Raw genomic sequence first — 18226 nt, 5'->3', positions numbered from 1 at the left:
ATATATTTAGATAAAAATACCAAAATATTTGAAATAAATCAAATATGAGGAATTTTTTAGATATATTTGTTAAAATATAATCAAATTTTATTTAAATAATACTTTAAAATTTTATATTACATTATTTCGGATATCCGAAACCGAACCGAAAATAACTGAAACTGAACCGAACCCGAACCGAAATAGTAAATTAACCGAATGAATACTAAACCTCTATATCCAAACTAACCGGAACCGAATGGATATATCCGAAACCGAACCGAATACCGGAACGCCTAGGACTAGTCACGTATACCCCATCTATAAAAAATCATATACTAGTTGATTTTGTTGACCAACAAACATTATTATTATATGCTTCAAATTCCACTATCAGAGAAACTTCGTTTTTTCTTTCGTGGTGCTTCAACAAAACAAGCTGTTTTGTAGTCTGTTTAAGTCTTAATTAACTTAAATGATAACTTTGTTAACACAAATCAAACTTCTTACCTTTTGTTATATTTTGAATTATAACAGTTATGCTTGTGGTATCATATAAAGACAAGATACGTTGTTATAACATATGTAAATATGTAATCATAAACGAGAAAATGCAAACACATGGAAAAGACAACGGATTTGATCAACAACAACAAAAAAAAGAAAAAAAGAAAAAAAAGAAAGGGACAAATGGATGTCATAAGATAATGTAGATCAGTAGATGTTATGTGTTTTGACTTGAATGCGTTTAAAGAGAAATTACTAAGTTAAGTAGTTAACTCATGGTTGTAACTGTAGATTCAGAGACCAGAGTTGTAACTTCCATTAATAATCTCTAGCTCTCTATATATCTTATGGCCGTAACAAGTATGGTTATGAAAAATAGTCAATGATCTAGTGAAAAAATTGTGAGGGTAACGAGAGCTTTAGTGGGAACTGGGAACAATTTACGGTTTCCAAAATATGATACTAACTATGACTTTTTTATTAAAACATTGGAAATCATTTTGTACCTAATCCATAGTACAACATATAATAAAAACATTGTTAACAAAGAAATACTTTTCCGTCTTACACATATGAACAAAGTACCTAATCCAATTTCTTATAATCATATAGATATTAGAAAAAAAAACATGAAAATAAAAGTGTACCATGGAATTATTTGTTTTGGATCGAATTAACCAATAGAAATTCCATATCACTTTTTTGACTAGAGAGTATTGTTGACAAAGGATATTTTTATCAGCAGCTTTCACGAAATAATTTATCTTCAAAATTTTCTCATTAACGAAGTCCACAATCTTGGTAAAATTTACTTGCGACATTTTCCAACGTATTATAATCCATTAATAACTGGAGTAACTTATTGTGAAAAAAATGTAGAACAAAAAAAAAAAAAGAGTTTGACCTTGTTGTTCACTAAACTTTTGTCGTCGTTCAAGTACAACGCATGTGTGGGAAAAATAAAAATAAAAGAAAGAATATTGTTTTTCATTTAATACTAATCTTTTAAAATAATGAAAAGCCAAATAAGACCGATCAGGTCAAAAGAAAAGCCGTAAAGAAAATCCAACTTAAAAATATAAAATAAAATAAAATTAAAAAATAATAATCTCTTTTACCAAACAGATACAGAAACTTTTACAGAAAAAATAAACAAAAATTTAATATTTTTTTTCTCTTTCATCAAAGATCGATATAAAAATTTAATTCTAAATTAAAAAAAAAAAAAAAAACAAAGAGCTTTCTTGTTGAATTGAATTGTACATTGGTTTAACGTAGTAGAGCGAGAGAGAGCACTTGGGGTTTTTTTTTAGATTAGACAACGTAACTAAAACTGTTTCGTGTTTGTCTGTTTTGTTCTTTTTTTCTTCTTCTTTCTCATCGTTGCGGTGCTTTTTTTTTTTTTTTTTTTTTTCTCCGGAAAATCCTTTGTGGGCTTTCCGGGAAAGTTTTGTCAGATTCGTAAAAAGAAAGGAAAGAAAAAAAAGAAGGAATTTTCGAAAAAGGGAGGAAATAAACTAAAATCCACAGAAGCATCCAAACAGATTTTGTGTGTTATCCCCATTATTGATTCTTTGTGATCAAATTACAAATCTTTTTTTTTTTTTTTCGTTTTTGATCGTTTTGGTAAGAATTTATCTCCCAAAGTCTCAACCTTTATTACATTCTTCTCTCAATTTGATCTCTTTTGTTTTTTGTTTTGGTAAGTAAGTCATTCGTCATTGAATATTATAAAAAAAAAAAAAAAAAAAATCAAATCTTGCGGGTAGATTCAGTTCTTGATTCGGAAGCTCTTCTCTCTTCTGAGAAAAAAAAATTCTGACTTTTGCTTTGATTTCTTGTGGTTGAATCCGATTTTGTTCGATCGAACAAAACAAAATCAATCGGATTCAAAAACCGATCAAAGTTTCAATTTTTTTTTGACGGTTACGGTTACGGCAATGAAAGCATCAGGTTCGTTAGAGAGCTGGAGAGAATATTTCCGGCGAGGAGATTCCGATATATTCGGGATCATCGATCATGCGATCATGGTCGCTGCTACTGATTATCCTAACAAATTCAAATCTAGGAGAGACAAAATCGCCGAGCTTTTGTTCTCCTGCAGAGTCAGTCGTTGCCTCGGATGCGACCACCTCGAGCTTTCTGTTCCCGGCGACGACGAGGCTAATCTTGGAGGAGCCGCCGGAGGGAATGGTGACGGTGGTGGAGCTGCGGCGGAAGATTATGAGGTTGGTGGTGGTGGTGGTGGTAGTAAAGAGAGTAAAGCTAACAGTAGCAGAGGAGATAACAATCACATCGATGAGATGAATTTGAATAGTAATCAGATTGTTAGCAATTATACATTTGATGAAGCTGAGGCTTTGAGTGATGAGATTGAAGAGTTCTCTGTGATTTCTAAGGAGGTTGGTAGGATCAAAGAGATCTTGCTTAATAAAGAATTAGAGGTTTGATCTCTTTTAAGTCACAATCAATCTTTTTGTTATATTTCCATCAAAATGTGTTCTGATTGTTTTTTTCTTTTGTTCTTCTTCTTGCAGCCAAACTCGGTGTTACTCGAATCTTTGAGACATCTTAAGTTGATGTCTTTGAATGTTGATATTCTTAAGGTTGGTTTCTTGGTGGATAGTTTTTGTTGATCTGGAAGTTGAGTGATGATGTTTAAAGGTTTGCGATTAATTCTCGCAGAGTACTGAAATTGGAAAGGCTGTTAATGGCCTGAGGAAACATGGTTCTGATAAGATTCGCCAACTCGCTAAGACTCTTATCGCGTATGAGCTTTTGATCTTTTCATTAAGCCTTAAGTTTGGCTATTCTTCTTACTCTTTTGGAATGTGAGATTGAGTTTTTTATGTTGGGGTTTATGCAGAGAGTGGAAGGAGTTAGTGGATCAATGGGTGAATACCACAAAGGAAATTGCTGGTAATTGCGCTCTCTCTTTTCGATCCTTTGATGTCTTATAGCCTACGTACATGACTTATAATATGGTTTTTTGAATTAGATCCATAGTGTTTGGTTCTAATTTTGTGTTTAAAAATAGGTGCTGAAGGTACACCAGAGTCTGCAAACCCATCTGTAGTTGATGAAGAAGAGGAGTTCCCATCACTTCCATATGATGTTGATATCTTTACACCGGAACCAAACGGATTTGAAATCTCACACTTCTTTGATTCCTTAGATGTTGATGGAAGTGAGTTAAACAAACTACTCTCTTTGTTTGTTTGATACCATGCTTTTTAGCTTATATGTTCGGGTTGATTAATCTTTCCGGGGGGATGTTTGTATCAGATCCTCGTAACTCTGGGGAATACAACAATAACCGAGAACACGAAAGAAGACCACAAAATATCGCCAAGAGAAGACCTGAGGGAACACAAATGAGGATACAAGATGCTCCTTTTAGATCTATTAAGCCATCATCAGCTATTGGTTCTGATGGGATTAGGAGGCCTCCAAAGCAAAGTACAGAGCAAAGGATGAAGAACGAAACTGTATCTGTTTACAAGTCTGAAAAACCCATGATCCAAAGGAAACCGCTTGTTACAGAGCAGAAGCGGAAAGCTCCTGGACCTCAACAAGAAGTGAGTGTGGAAACAAAGCTCTTAATATATCTTTTTATCATATTCTTCTTGGACACAGAATTGACAGTGTTTTTGTTCTTGTCCCTTACAGAAACTTAAAGGTCTTGACGCAGATGCAAAGTTTGAGTTTGCAAAGAGGAAACTTCAAGAGAGCTACCAGCACCACGAGAATGGTTTGTTTCTTATACTTCATTCTTATTACAAGTTTTTCTCAATACATTCTGAGAACAAAAGAACTGATAAACATGCAAATGTTTGTGATCTTGCCACAGCCAAGAAGCAGCGAACAATACAAGTACTTGAAATGATCCCAAAGCAAGGTAGTTCTCAGAAACCTCAGCTCAAGAGACCTGGAATGAGCAACAGGAATTGGACAAACGGGCGGAAATAGCTTATTCTCTTTCAAAATGGTGAAAGACATCATCACTACATATACGTACGTACCACACACATCCGCGATCACTGGTGCAATAAAGGTAAAACAGATTCTAGCTCCACAAGCTGGAGAGATAAAACAAGCCGAGGAGAAGGAACAGATTCCAACATAACTTTACTTTGAACATAACTGTTTACTCCTCTGTTTTGTTCTGTCTTGGATTCACCAACTGCAGCAGATAGGATCCCCCAATTATTGTTACTTTATGTGTTCTTCTTCTACTACATTCTTGAGACTTTTCGGTACAGTCCCGGTTTAGTTTTGGTTTTGGGACACAGAGAGAGGTCCCTTTTACATATAATATAAAAAAAACTGTAAAAGAAGGTAGAAAAGCTCATTCGAATAGACCGGCTCTTTCACCTAACTTTTGTATAGTAGTATAATGTGAAATGGTTTGGGAGACAATAGAGAGATGATGACGACATTTTTTTTTTCCAAATTAATAAATATATTTAATGTTATGAATGTGATTGTGGCCCAAATGTTGTCATATTATTTATGTATATGAAATTGAGAAAAAAGAAAAGAAGATGCATTGCATTGAAAGGCTTAAAGAAGGTGGGTGGATAAGAAAGGAAGAGAAGAGAAAGGTGGTGGTGGTGGGAGTTAACGTGGATGGATAGGAATGTTGCATTGTGGTCTTTGTGCGTGTTTGTGTTATCATATAATATAATATAGTATTACTATATCTTGGTGTTACGCGTTCACGTATTTCACCACATGAACCACGTGGAGTTCTACACCTTCCAATCTTTCATTCTCTCTATTTTATTGAAGGGAAAAAAACAAACAGTTGGATACTTTGGATAGAGAGAAAAATCTTATTTATGGTCACGATTTTATTTTGTGAAAAAAGGAAACGTACTTTATAGTTTGATTGAGAAAGTAAACCCAAACACCTACTATTTGGACAATAACGAACGTAATGATTTTGTCATTGTTGGTCAATCGTATGGACAGGATGAATTGGTTGTTTTTGTAGAAGTTTAGCATGTGATGAAATACAAAAACTGTAGTCTGTATACCAAACTGAAAAGACATTAACGTTTAATTAGCAAGTTTCAAAATTACATTTTTGGGCGTATGGCTAAAAAATGGGTCATTATTATTATTAAGTGATAAATTTATCTATCGAATCAACATGGATTTTATTACTAATTGAAGAATCCATTTATAATGAATAATTGACCTATATATATATATACATTTTATATACTCTAGTTTACACTTGTTTTTTATGTGAAACATTCTAATAGGATTAATGAATGACTCAATATAATGGGCGCCTTAGTTAATGATATTTGGTTCCTAGTCATTGGATTAGGAAGACTTAAAAATAAATGAAGCATGTGAAGAAAGTAAAGAAATATACGGAGTTGAGAAATTTTGACTATTTCGTGAATTGACCATAGCGATCACCTACAGCGGCGTTTTTTCTTTACATGCAGAAGCCGACATAAAAAATAAGTATCGCATCGGTTCTGCCGACACATAATATTTTAGGTTAGCATTTTATATATAATGTGCAATCTAAGATAAATAAACAGCTAATCGTTACAAAATTCCTTACGTCCTAATCAATGGTGAGGTGAAAAAATAAGAGTTGACATATGAAATAATTTGGGGAATAGTAACATCTATATTGCGCGGGTCAAGGGGGCTGTGCAAATGCAAGATATTAGATATCTAGGTAGTAATGATTGATGGAATCGTTTAGGCCCAAATTAAAAGAGCCTGCTCCAGCATGCATTCACTCGAAACAGTTAATAAGGATTCTAATTGCTGTGGAATTTAAAAGGCAGATACAATTAATAAAATTTGGTATAATTACCATATCTTCACGTTTGATATTAACGTTAGTCCGCTGATTTTTCATCATTGAGAACGTTCACCAAATTTTCAATTTCTTGTTTGAGTTTGACTTAGTATAATCTGATATACTGTCCGATCGACAGTGTTCGCAAACATTAACAGATTTATGCGTACAAAAAAAAAACAGATTTATGCATAATTTAGTTGATATAAAACTTTAACATAAATAAGTGAAATTTTCAAAGAATTGAGTTAATTGTTGGAGTCTTAGGTTCTAATAAAAATGATTCACCATTATATTTTGTTTAGTTAAAGTCACCATTTATAACATCAAGTATGATTACATGTGATCATACGAATCAGTATTTATATACGTACGATACATTACCAACTAGAACTCTGAACTAAACTTAATTGAGTTTTTTTTTTTTTGTTAATAAACTTTCTCAAATTATTTGAGACCAGTAAAATATATTAATTAATAATATAATTACAAAATATATAATATCAATGCATAAAACTGATTATAGCAAAATAAAATAAATATATGAGGTGTTTCCACCGGTTCAATGAGGGGGATCAATTCCTAGTTTATTAAAAAATCAACATAATTTATTCACAAGAAATCTTAAAGAAGATAGTACAAAATTGTTTGTTTGAGTTTTATAAACGGCAAAGAGTAAATTGTTTGAGCTAATTGTTGATCAAATCACAACGATTGTGTCGCCCGTCTCTTGTAAGGATAAGAAGCATTTGTGTTCCAACTCCACCATCTGTCCACCATCTGTTTGATCAAATCTGCACCTCCGGAAACTTCACATTTTTCCGGTCGGAATGAGAATAAAACAATTAATCATTAGACTCTCCAAAAAGGAGCCAAAGTGGAGACTTAGGTCATGGAAATTAAACTGAAGAGAAATTAAAGCTTACCTTCCATCCATGCCTACGAGAAGAACAGTGTTCTCTGATCCAAAACCTACAATGAACTTGGTAGAAGCTGGCAACGAGAACTGAGCAAACGACCGTTCATTCTCGTACAAATACTTCGGTAATATCCCTCTTATGAATGACGACGAAGGCTCCGGATTAAAACGAAGAATGTCAGGTCTCAAACGAAATACATGGAGAGTCCCTTTTTCACTTGACGCAGCTACCCATTTCACATTCGAAGAGATTGCAACGTTATAGATCTCTGCTCTTTCCATTCCTCTCCGAAACTTCACCAAGAAAACCAAACTTATCAAACTACTTGAGCAAATTATATTACAAAACATATATATATATATATATATATATATATATATATAGTAAAAAAAAAAAGAAGAAAATTTCTAGAGTTAAGTAAATTACCTCTTGTAAGAGAGTACCATCAAGGGCGTTAAAAACCCTGATCAGAGTTCCTTTCGTGCTAGCGGTGGGAAGCAGACTTCCATCGATTGTCAAAGTCATGCAAGCAAGAGCAGAATCGTGTGCTTTGATAAATTTGATTACATTCCGTTTCAAGTCATGGACCTGAACTTGTCCCGGATGAAACCCTGGACAAGCCAAGACTGCATTGGTCTCCACGTGAGAGACGCAACAAAGTCCTTTCGGGTTCATGATGGTTTCAATCAGACAGTAAACCTTAAGGTTGTTGAAATTGTAGACATAGATGTTCTGTTTCAGGACAACCACAATGTGTTCTCTCGTCAGTTTCACGGCGACAACTTCTGATTTAAAAGCGAGTTGGCAGAAACAAGAGTTCATGTGATCGTCCCAAACGAAGAGTTTGTTAGGAGGGTACTTGGAATTATTATAACCGTTGCCAACAAGAGCAAATAGGTTAGAAAGGAAGAGCATCTCAGCTGTTTTGAAGCCTGATTCGTGTGGTGCACGGCTGATGCTTTTCTTGATCATTGGGTTGCAGCTATACACATCGAAACCGCCATCTGTTCCCACTATGAAACCGCTACAATCCTGGTTCCAAGCTACTGATAACACCTTCAAGTCACCCTTGGCTTCATCACGTGGCGAATCGGAAGTTTCAGATCTTGAAAGCGTTAATATACTACGGACACCACGGACTGTGGAGATCATCGAATTCATTCTTGTTTTTTCAAAACAAAAGCACAGAAGAAAGAGCGAAGAGACGAGACGATGCTTAACTTAGAATATCAAACGCTTCTCATGAAAAGTTGGGAAATCTTTGTTGATAGTTTGGTATTTTATAAAGTGTTGAAAGATTCCTAAATAGAGTACGAATAGGAAGAGACTCCAAACGATATCAAATCTTAAAATAACACTTTATGAAAATTAAAAACTAACAAAGTAATATATTGTTTTTGATAAAAAGCAAATTAATATCAAAACTGGATCTGATGATCTCATTAAAAAAGAAAAAAAAAAGTCTTCATCTAAGACATATTTTGATGAATATTTAAGATCACCTTTTTACCCTTGAATTGTGTTTATTTATTTATTTGTTCAAGGGTTTTCATTAGACCTAAATGAATACAATGTTTTGAGTCAAAACCTTACCAAAAAAAAAAATGTTTTGAGTCAAAATATATACCTTTTGCCTTGGAAAATTTAATGAAATTAGAAACTGAACCCAACCTACACTCACGGCCGACTTAAAAACGAAGGGGGAATGGGACTTAAATCAAAAACAACTTAGAGGGAACCGATCGATGACTCATGGACGATGAGGCTTTTGTTGTGAGTTGTTGTTATATGATCTTCCTATAGATTTGGGATGTCGAGAGAGTCGCTTGCCAAGCAATGGTGATGATGTATTTTTTAGTACGGTTGACTCTCAGGGTGCTTTAGCCATTGGCGAGTTGTATGAAGATGGACATGGTCATTAATTACCTTCACAATGTCCATCCTTGATTCATTCGGCATTAAATTTTTTTTCCTATTTTGTTTTGAAAAACGCCATTTAATCGTTAAAGCAAGTCCTCAACCTCAAGTTTCGGAACAGATGGTGTGTTTTTGTCATAAATCCAGAGATTTGAGAAGACAGTTGATGGTTGCTGCAAAATCATTCAATTATAACAGTAAAAAAAAAAAAAGAACTCAATCATGAGTCTTTGAGGCAGAGGTGAAAAATCATAATACTAATGTCACTTCATAGTCAATCTTCATGGATTAATAAACCATCATTACCCATTATTCAATCAGTTAGACCAAACCAACCTAATGAATTGTGAAGGATTTGAAAAAGCAAATCTCATAGTACAGTCATACACATAGAGTGATATATTCTCTCATAAGTCAATATCATCTTTGATCCTCTCTTGTGTTCTTACACTTTATGCACCTAATTCTGTTAAATGCAATTTATCAAATTTAAACAGAAACCCCACTTGCAGTGGTTGGTTTGGTAAATAATCTCTCTATACAAAATTTTCACACTTTACTTTTTTAGTGGTGAAAAGTCTTGCAGACGGGTCTCTTCAAAACCCAACACAATTTAACCTACTTTTTTGGTGAATGTTTGTGGATAACTTTTTATAATATCAATATGCAACAAAGTAGAATCGGACGACCAGTAACAAATTAGAATACTAATTAAACTCATTTTTGTGGTTAATTTTTATAAACATTCTTAAATAATCTGATGATGAGATCGATCACTACCTTTTTTTTTTCTTGATCTGCATTCTGTATAATGCAAAGCAAAGGAAAAAAGCAAAATATTCTTTAATTTTATAGTGTCTTTTGTCTCTTAAAGAACAAATGAAAGAAGCAAAAAATGGGATGCTTTTGCTTTTCTTTCCCTCCTTTCTTTGCGGTGTCTTGCTTTTTTATTTTTTTTTACATATAATTTCGAATTTTGAATCTTACCTTTTCTAATTTATTAAAAACAACCCATTATGTTTACTTAACAATGGATTCAAACCAACTAATCATTGATTTTTTCATCTTATTTGAGCTCACTTTTTCTTTTTAACTCTCTTTACCACATGCAAACAAACACTAACAACAAAACTTTCATTAGAAACTCAATTTTCTCTTTCTCAAATCATCTCATGGAGTGAGTTACCAAAATAGCTCAACCATGACCTCTTCTCACACCGCCTTCGCCGCTGCCTCCTGCTTTCTCTTACTCGCTGCAACAGCTGTTTTGGCTTCAGCAGATTTAGCATCAGACGAACAAGCCCTTCTCAACTTTGCAGCATCAGTCCCACACCCACCAAAACTCAACTGGAACAAGAACCTTTCTCTCTGTACCTCATGGATCGGCATCACCTGTGATGACACCAACCGCACCAGCCGCGTTGTAGCTGTTCGTCTTCCCGGTGTTGGACTCTACGGCTCAGTCCCTCCTGCTACATTAGGCAAACTAGACGCTCTTAAAGTCCTTAGCCTCAGATCCAACTCTCTCTTTGGAACTTTACCTTCTGATATACTCTCACTCCCTTCTCTTCAATACCTTTACCTCCAACACAACAACTTCTCCGGTGAACTCACTAATTCTTTGCCATCGATCTCCACTCAGCTTGTTGTCTTGGACTTGTCTTATAACTCTTTCTCTGGTAACATTCCTTCTGGTCTCCGGAACTTGTCTCAGATCTCTGTTTTGTACCTTCAAAACAACTCTTTTGATGGTCCCATTGATGCTCTTGATCATCTCCCCAGTGTAAAAGTTGTAAATTTGAGCTATAACAACTTGAGTGGACCCATCCCAGAGCATCTCAAGGGCTCGCCGGAAAATTATTTCATTGGAAACTCATTGCTATGTGGTCCACCTCTGAACCCATGCTCAGGAGAAGCCATGTCTCCATCTTCAAACATTCCAAGACCATTGTTAGAGAATCTCCATCCTGTCAGGAAGAGACAGAGTAAAGCTTATATAATCGCCATTATAGTCGGATGCTCTGTAGCCGTTCTTCTCCTTGCAACTGTTTTCTTGGTTTGTCTGTTGAAGAAGACGAAGACCGAAGAAGGCGGCGAAGGAGGGAGAACGCAGATGAGTGGAGTGAATAGCAAAAAACCGCAGGATTTTGGGAGCGGAGTTCAAGATCCAGAGAAGAACAAGCTCTTCTTCTTTGAAAGATGCAATCACAATTTCGACCTTGAGGATCTTTTGAAAGCTTCTGCTGAAGTTCTCGGTAAAGGGAGTTTTGGAACGGCCTACAAGGCCGTGCTTGAGGACACAACCGCGGTCGTGGTGAAACGTTTAAGAGAAGTCGTGGCAAGCAAGAAAGAGTTTGAACAGCAAATGGAGGTTGTTGGGAAGATTAACCAGCAGCCGAATTTTGTACCGCTCCTTGCTTATTACTATTCGAAAGACGAGAAGCTATTGGTCTACAAGTATATGACGCAAGGAAGCTTGTCCGGGATCTTGCACGGTGAGTCATTATGAAACCAAACCCTAACTTTTCTTTTGTAGTTTAAAGCTTGTAGGTCACGAAAAATATTGTTTCTTTTTTAATCGGACAGGAAACAGAGGAGGAGTCAGAGGAGTAGACTGGGAAACGCGGATGAAAATCGCGACAGGGACTTCAAAAGCAATCTCTTACCTTCACTCTTTGAAATTTGTTCACGGAGACATCAAATCGTCCAACATACTTCTCACTGAAGACCTTGAACCATGTCTCTCCGACACATCTTTAGTCACACTCTTTAACCTTCCAACTCACACACCGCGAACCATCGGCTACAATGCTCCTGAGGTGATTGAGACGAAGAGAGTCAGTCAAAGGTCAGACGTTTATAGTTTTGGTGTGGTGATTCTCGAAATGCTAACCGGGAAGACACCTTTAACTCAGCCTGGTCTTGAGGATGAGCGTGTGGTCATTGATCTTCCGAGATGGGTTCGGTCTGTTGTGAGGGAAGAGTGGACTGCAGAGGTTTTCGATGTGGAGCTCTTGAAGTTTCAGAACATTGAAGAGGAGATGGTTCAGATGCTTCAGCTTGCGCTGGCTTGTGTTGCAAGGAATCCAGAGTCAAGGCCAAAGATGGAAGAGGTCGCGAGGATGATTGAAGATGTGAGCAGATGTGATCCGATGCAGCAGTTACAGCAAAACAGAACATCCTCAGAAGCCACTTCAAATGTCTCCGAATGATTTCTCATTCCTTCCAAAAGTTTCTTTGATCAATTCAACGTCTGTCTTATTGAATGATGTTTACTTTACTTTGTATCGTAGTTTAGGGCGTCGTGATCAAATTCTCGTCCTGTGAATTTGAATCTCTTTGATTTTTTGTTAAAATAATTTCGCTTTTCATCTTAGATTAATGCTTGTCTTTTCGTCATTAGTCAAAGAAACAAGAAAAAACAATATTCGTTTTCACTTTAATTATATAATCTTTTCAAATTAACTATAGTAAAATATTCTACACATAAAATTATGACACCACGAGAGAAGAACGGACAGACAATACAAACAACAAAAATAAAAGTGAACAAATAAAACAATGAAAAATAATTTAAATTCTGTTTTTTTTTTACTCAAAACAGGTAAATAAATATTTGCGCTCACTCCTCAGCAGTTGATTCCACATTCCAGAATGTCCGGGCCAGTGACTCGGCTAGTGAAGGGGTCAATCCTAACCCACAACAGCGAGAAGATGGAAGCCAAGAGAACAGACCAGACCACAACAATGGTAGGAGTCCGGTTCTGACGACCCATCAAACCCTTGAGGAAAGGGTACAAGTGAACAATCACCCAGAAGGCAAAGAACAACTTACCAAAGAGTGGTCCCCATGATTGGTATCCACTGTTGATAGCATAAGAGACTCCTGCAACAACTCCCACGAGGTTTACAATGAGCAGCGTCGTTGGTGGAATCAGAAGCGTTGTCCATTTGAACAAGTAGAGCTCGGCAAAGTCTCCGTCTTCATCTGAAGCTTTTGAGGTGACTGTGAAGTTTGTGTCAATACCGGCAAGGACTTTGAGGAGACCTTGAACCACGGCGAATAAGTGAGCAGATACCCCACCAATGACCCAAAACTGCTCGTTTCTCCACCATTCGTCTATGCCTACACCACTCCACCTCATTTCTAGTATACCCGTGGCAAAAATGGAGAGAAAGAGCGACAGAAACCATATACTTGCAATGTTGCTAATCTGCAAAAGAGGAACAACAATACAACCAGCGGATCAGGTTTTGAAACCATAACTCTCTTCATTTCACCGTCTCACGAATCGTTGACGAACACAACATGGTTTCACATAAAACAGAACGAAATTAGGGTTTGTTACAAACATAGAGAGAGAGAGAGAGGTGTCAAACCTGAGGAATAATAAACTGGTTGGTGAAGAGACAAACTGCAGGCAATGTGCAATACAAGAGAAGAGGGATGGAGGTGATTGGGTAGATGGTCGTGTTCACATATGCAAACCTCTCAAGAAATTTCAGCCTCCCATTGTAACCATACCATATAGGACAATGCCGACTGAAGAGAATCTCAACTGAACCTAAAGCCCACCTCAGCACTTGGTTCAGACGGTCTGAAAGATTGATAGGAGCAGACCCCTTGAAAGCCGGAAGCTTTGGCATACAGTAAATGGATCGCCATCCACGGGCGTGCATTTTGAACCCAGTCAAAATATCTTCTGTCACAGAACCATAGATCCATCCAATCTGAAGAAAGACAGCGGATGATACAAACAAATTGAGTGTCAAAGTGGACATGTCAGAACATTGCAGTTGCATTGAGGAGTTAAAAATGAGATAATACCTCCATTCCCCAATCTGACTTATCCTCGTAACCACAACTAATGACATGGATAGCCTCTTTGAGAAGGTTTTCTGGAGTTGCTGAAGGAGGAACACCCCCATTTTCCATTAGGGTAGAAGCAACAAAAACAGCAGACTGTCCAAACCGCTTCTCCAGGCTCATTTGCGACATCAAGAGCGCCTTTTCATCGTCAAAACCAGCACCTGAGTTTTATAAATGTTCGATAATTAGGATATAATGCGATACCTAATCTGGAAATTATTTAAACAAACCAGAAAAAAAAAAAAAAAAGACTTGTACCTTCAACTCCCTCTTCAATGTCATCGAGGTTGAATACAGGAACAGTTGAGTCAGTATGCCTGCCTGATTTCTTTTTGTCGGACTCTTTCTTAGATTTGGAATTCTTCTTTCTAGATCCACCACAGAGCTTAGACAAAAGACTTGGCTTCTTATGTTTTACTTTTATTGGAGGTTCATAACCATATAATGCTGTTCTGTTGAAAACACACCCAGTTCCTACATATACAGGTCCTTGAATCCCATCTAAACCTCTCAAGTTAATCTGAAAAACGTATAACAGAAAATTACAACAAAACTCTAGAAACTGAATGTTTAAAATGTATATTCATGTCGAAAAAGAATTTAAAAGAACAAGAACAATTGGACGCATGTATAGGTTAGTATGACTTACATCAAAGAAAACGGTATTACGATTAGCATATCTATCGTTCTTATCAATACCATCGAATCTTTGTGGGAACTGAACATAACAAACTTGCTTCCCTAGGTTCGGGTCCATCAGGAAGCACATTGCTTCTCTTAAGGCTTTGCTGTTATTTATGTAGTGATCACAGTCAAGATTCAAGATGAAAGGTCCATTGGTGAGGACTGCTGCAACTCTAACCTGTTCATTTGAAAAGTACTCAGGTTAGACTAACAAAACAGAGAAAATAGTAGTCAAAATTCCGAGACCAGAAACCTACAAGTGCATTCATGGCACCAGCCTTTTTGTGGTGCTGGAATCCTGGTCGCTTTTCTCGAGAAACATACACCAAACGTGGAAGCTCATTGCCCTCTGCATCAAGTCCACCATTTTGCCCTAAGAAAACCTGCATTCAACAAATGCTACTTCAACAATGAACTTCTAGAGAGAACGAGAGTGAAAGAGAGAGCAAACTCATTCTCCATACTCAAACCAATTTCTCTTACCTGGATCATTCCTGGATGGTCCCTTGTATTATTTCCAGGCCATGGTGTACCATCTTGCATAACCCACCCTTCTTCAGGACATTTTAGCGCCTTGGAAACAAGTGCATTTATTCGGATCTTAAACTCCTCATATTCCCTCTGCAGGACAATTAAAAGGTCGATATAGCATACATTAAAATGAAAGAGAGGATGACTACAAGACTAAACTATAAACTTACCTTCATAGCTCTACGATCTTTGACAAATGATGTCTGAACTTTGTCCTTCAAGTAATCTATCTTCGCAGCAAAATACCATTCTGGTGCGCGAGGCTCAATGCTATATTTCTTGCAGAATGGTACCCATTTACGAGCAAATTCTGATGTTTCTGCTAGTGATTCAAATGATAGCATAGCAGCACCATCATCAGAAACATAACAGGACACCTTGTCAACCGGGTAGTCAACAGCCAGAATAGAAAGCACTGTGTTGGCTGTCACAAGCGGTGGCTCCTTCAAAGGGTCAACAGTACTCACAAAAATGTCAACAGCCGCTAACTGTGACGGCTCACCTTCACGATCATACCTGTTCCAAAATTTAGCATGATCAGAGTTAAATGTTATAGGCAGTCAATCCTTTGAATAATTTCTTTAGTAGAATGTTGAACTAGAACTTACCTTAAAGAAAGCCTGTCGAGGTAGGTTTCACGGTTCACAGGAAACCACTTGGGAAACTGATCCAAAATCCAGGACATGGCAAACCAGATCTCACATATCACGGAGACCAGCCACAGAGTAAAAGCATTTGGCACTGGATTTGTTATACGGTAATGCAAGAAGAGACACAGAATAACAAGCCGCAACATGATAACCATTCTGTAAGGATTGATCCGGGACGAAGGAATTGAAACTTTTCTTGATAGAGGCTGCCTAGCTTCGTCATTCCTGTAAAACAAATAAAAATGGAAAATGAGCATCAGGACATTGCTCAAATTGTGGAATCTCATAACCCTGAAGAAGAACAGGACACCACGACGGATCAAACAAGATTAAAAAAACAAAAACTCACAGCAAAGCTTCATCAGCAAGGATATCTGTGCTGGCGTCAATATCTCCTCCACCTCTTTCAGAAGCAGCCTGAGTGCTCACAGGACCAGTGTTCTTCTCCTGCTTCATTTTCCAGCCGTCAACTCTCTCCTTCCAAGCTACAGGATCCACAACCCTTCTATTTGCTGCAGCGTGAATCACAAAAGAGTTTATTTTTTAGAAATTAGAAATTTGACATAAACGTAAAGCCTACCCAGGTACAAGTATTATATGCGTTGCCCATCTAGTAAGAAAAAAAGGATATTTACGTGATTGGTTGACATCTGATGAATAGGGAAGGCGCTTTCCACCAGCTACAGTAGAAGATACAGAGAGTCGTTCAGGTGAAGCAGCAGAAAATTCTCCTGAAGTCTGTATAAAATAAGGAAATGACAAAATCAGATTCCAAAAAAACTCAATTGCGTGAAGATGCGAAAGCTTAAGAGGGAAGAATGAACAGCAATGCCTTACATCTTGTCTGCTCGTGAGACGAGGAAGATGATTGTGAGAGACCTCTTTATCATACTGGGGCTCCCCCATTTCATCTCCTTTCCCGCGTGTAAGATGCCATCCAAGCATCCGCTCTGAAATCTTTTCCTTCTGTGGGTAGTTGAAATCAACAGTACCTTCATCAGCTAAACCATCCTCGTCTTTATCACCAGGTATAGCAGGACTACCTAGACTCAAAAATAAGCAAATTGTTATAAACACCAATCTGATCCACAAAATTCAAATACTAAACTATGGATGCGCAACGAAGACAGTTAGATAAAAGATGGATCAAAGTCAGATCATACCTTTGAGTCTCTTGTATCTGGTTTTGCACTGAGGACAAGATTGATTACCATCTTTCCTCTCATACTCATAGCAAGGCCTACAAACAGGGAATGAACAAAAATCACACGCCACAAAAGGATCTTCATCAACAGTCTTGCCGACATTGTCACTACAGATCTGACAAATCTGTGGAACAACGTTCTTCATCGGCTTCCCCTACAATTAATTAAAGTGGAAACAACAAGGCCAAAATTAGAAACCTAAACAGAAAGAAATTGAAATCAGATCTCTCTCTCTCTCAACACACAATTCAAAATCAATTCCAGTATCTACGATTCCTAATTACTTTGGGAGGGAATTACAAGGGTAAGTGTGAAGAATGAAGAAGTAAGAATAAAAAAAAAACATACCGCGGTTTCGCCTTCGGATTCCATCGTCACTTACTTGCTTTCGACAACGGAAACGTCGTGGATAGTTCAAATCTGTTGGGAATGATCAAAAGCACAAGATACGATTAGATCTGACGAGATCCAAGTAAAAAAAGAGAAGTCAAATCTGAAGAATGGATCACACGGAGTGAGGAGTTGAAAGGTTTTACCATGAGATCTGAAGATGGGAGTAGTGATGTGACTCTCTCTCTTTCTGGATCCGAGAAGGGAGAGAGATATATGTAAGTAAGTAAGGAGGAGAATCTCTGAAGATGGCTTTTAGAAGGAAGATGCAAAGAGCAAAGCTGGTTTGTCTCTGCTCGTCACTCTTTCAGATTTTTTCTTTTAAAAAACTAAATATATTTTGTCACTAATCATATCCAACCAAGCAACAACCACCACCACCACCGACAACTTCCACAGTCGGTTTTTTTTTTTTTACAGACTTATTACAGTCAAAGTAAAAAAAAAAAAAAAAGGGCCGATAAACCTTGAAAACAATAATAATAAAACGAATTAGTGTGATGTCCAATGAATAAATCAAAACCTAATGATAGTGATACTTCTAAAATAGGAGTGTGAAGATTAAACCAAAGCACAAGTAATGTGGTAAAAAGCTATTCTTCTTACCTATAAAACTTAAAACTATTTGCCGACAAAAAAAAAAACTGTTAAATCAACGGATTAGTCTAATGAATTAAATCAAAATATATTGATTTGACTAAAATAGTAAATACAGTAATACTGATGGTGATACTTTACTAGAA

General features: G+C 36.8%; 4 protein-coding genes across 6 annotated transcripts; 2 read left to right on the top strand and 2 right to left on the bottom strand.

Annotated features, from left to right (window-relative positions):
- The first annotated feature begins 1616 nt into the window (after window positions 1-1616).
- On the top strand, window positions 1617-4965 carry LOC104708601 (putative mediator of RNA polymerase II transcription subunit 26b). 2 transcript variants are annotated; one of them, XM_010425196.2, is made up of 8 exons: window positions 1617-2930; window positions 3024-3092; window positions 3172-3254; window positions 3353-3405; window positions 3524-3673; window positions 3772-4064; window positions 4156-4237; window positions 4337-4965. In XM_010425196.2, exons 1-8 carry the CDS (start codon window positions 2427-2429, stop codon window positions 4453-4455), a joined length of 1353 nt encoding a protein of 450 aa, XP_010423498.1. In that variant the 5' UTR covers window positions 1617-2426; the 3' UTR covers window positions 4456-4965. The 2 variants fall into 2 exon arrangements, 1 of the variants encoding a protein (XP_010423498.1); XR_015563402.1 differs by having other exon boundaries at window positions 1746-2930; window positions 3485-3673.
- A 2051-nt stretch (window positions 4966-7016) lies between these two features.
- Window positions 7017-8397, bottom strand: LOC104709932 (autophagy-related protein 18e-like). Its single transcript, XM_010426469.2, has 3 exons — window positions 7663-8397; window positions 7243-7529; window positions 7017-7125 (listed from the first exon to the last, which is right to left on the bottom strand). Exons 1-3 carry the CDS (start codon window positions 8395-8397, stop codon window positions 7017-7019), a joined length of 1131 nt encoding a protein of 376 aa, XP_010424771.2.
- Window positions 8398-10030: 1633 nt separating this feature from the next.
- LOC104734518 (putative leucine-rich repeat receptor-like protein kinase At5g05160) lies at window positions 10031-12529 on the top strand. Its single transcript, XM_010454115.3, has 2 exons — window positions 10031-11648; window positions 11740-12529. Exons 1-2 carry the CDS (start codon window positions 10355-10357, stop codon window positions 12363-12365), a joined length of 1920 nt encoding a protein of 639 aa, XP_010452417.2. The 5' UTR covers window positions 10031-10354; the 3' UTR covers window positions 12366-12529.
- Window positions 12530-12584: 55 nt separating this feature from the next.
- LOC104708599 (cellulose synthase A catalytic subunit 3 [UDP-forming]-like) lies at window positions 12585-18140 on the bottom strand. 2 transcript variants are annotated; one of them, XM_087460755.1, is made up of 16 exons: window positions 18090-18140; window positions 17630-17949; window positions 17442-17513; window positions 17052-17247; window positions 16726-16931; window positions 16524-16626; window positions 16238-16400; window positions 15847-16113; window positions 15409-15754; window positions 15191-15328; window positions 14965-15090; window positions 14673-14885; window positions 14282-14543; window positions 13982-14184; window positions 13534-13884; window positions 12585-13367 (listed from the first exon to the last, which is right to left on the bottom strand). In XM_087460755.1, the coding sequence occupies exons 3-16, from the start codon at window positions 17463-17465 to the stop codon at window positions 12783-12785; spliced, it is 3183 nt and encodes a 1060-aa protein (XP_087316881.1). In that variant the 5' UTR covers window positions 17466-17513; window positions 17630-17949; window positions 18090-18140; the 3' UTR covers window positions 12585-12782. The 2 variants fall into 2 exon arrangements, with proteins under 2 accessions (XP_087316881.1, XP_087316880.1); XM_087460754.1 differs by lacking the exon at window positions 18090-18140 and having other exon boundaries at window positions 17630-18056.
- Window positions 18141-18226: the final 86 nt, after the last annotated feature.

Source organism: Camelina sativa, chromosome 8, assembly GCF_030686135.1.
Source record: "Camelina sativa cultivar CO46 ecotype springtype chromosome 8, ASM3068613v1".
Taxonomy (NCBI): domain Eukaryota; kingdom Viridiplantae; phylum Streptophyta; class Magnoliopsida; order Brassicales; family Brassicaceae; genus Camelina; species Camelina sativa.
The sequence above is the reverse complement of the archived record's forward strand: the minus strand, read 5'-3'. Positions and strand labels throughout refer to the sequence as shown.

What these genes read in the sequence shown, in the direction of transcription:
- LOC104708601 (XM_010425196.2), top strand. Translation starts at nt 2,427, where the DNA reads ATGAAAGCATCAGGTTCGTTAGAGAGCTGGAGAGAATATTTCCGGCGA. An exon ending in TGCTTAATAAAGAATTAGAG is followed by an intron (nt 2,931 to 3,023) that starts GTTTGATCTCTT and finishes TTCTTCTTGCAG; the next exon opens with CCAAACTCGGTGTTACTCGA. An exon ending in CTACCAGCACCACGAGAATG is followed by an intron (nt 4,238 to 4,336) that starts GTTTGTTTCTTA and finishes ATCTTGCCACAG; the next exon opens with CCAAGAAGCAGCGAACAATA.
- LOC104709932 (XM_010426469.2), bottom strand. Translation starts at nt 8,397, where the DNA reads ATGAATTCGATGATCTCCACAGTCCGTGGTGTCCGTAGTATATTAACG. An exon ending in ATGGTACTCTCTTACAAGAG is followed by an intron (nt 7,530 to 7,662) that starts GTAATTTACTTA and finishes TTCTTGGTGAAG; the next exon opens with TTTCGGAGAGGAATGGAAAG. An exon ending in CTCGTAGGCATGGATGGAAG is followed by an intron (nt 7,126 to 7,242) that starts GTAAGCTTTAAT and finishes AAAAATGTGAAG; the next exon opens with TTTCCGGAGGTGCAGATTTG.
- LOC104734518 (XM_010454115.3), top strand. Translation starts at nt 10,355, where the DNA reads ATGACCTCTTCTCACACCGCCTTCGCCGCTGCCTCCTGCTTTCTCTTA. An exon ending in CTTGTCCGGGATCTTGCACG is followed by an intron (nt 11,649 to 11,739) that starts GTGAGTCATTAT and finishes TTAATCGGACAG; the next exon opens with GAAACAGAGGAGGAGTCAGA.
- LOC104708599 (XM_087460755.1), bottom strand. Translation starts at nt 17,465, where the DNA reads ATGGAATCCGAAGGCGAAACCGCG. An exon ending in AAGATCGTAGAGCTATGAAG is followed by an intron (nt 15,329 to 15,408) that starts GTAAGTTTATAG and finishes ATTGTCCTGCAG; the next exon opens with AGGGAATATGAGGAGTTTAA. An exon ending in GTAATACCGTTTTCTTTGAT is followed by an intron (nt 14,544 to 14,672) that starts GTAAGTCATACT and finishes TACGTTTTTCAG; the next exon opens with ATTAACTTGAGAGGTTTAGA.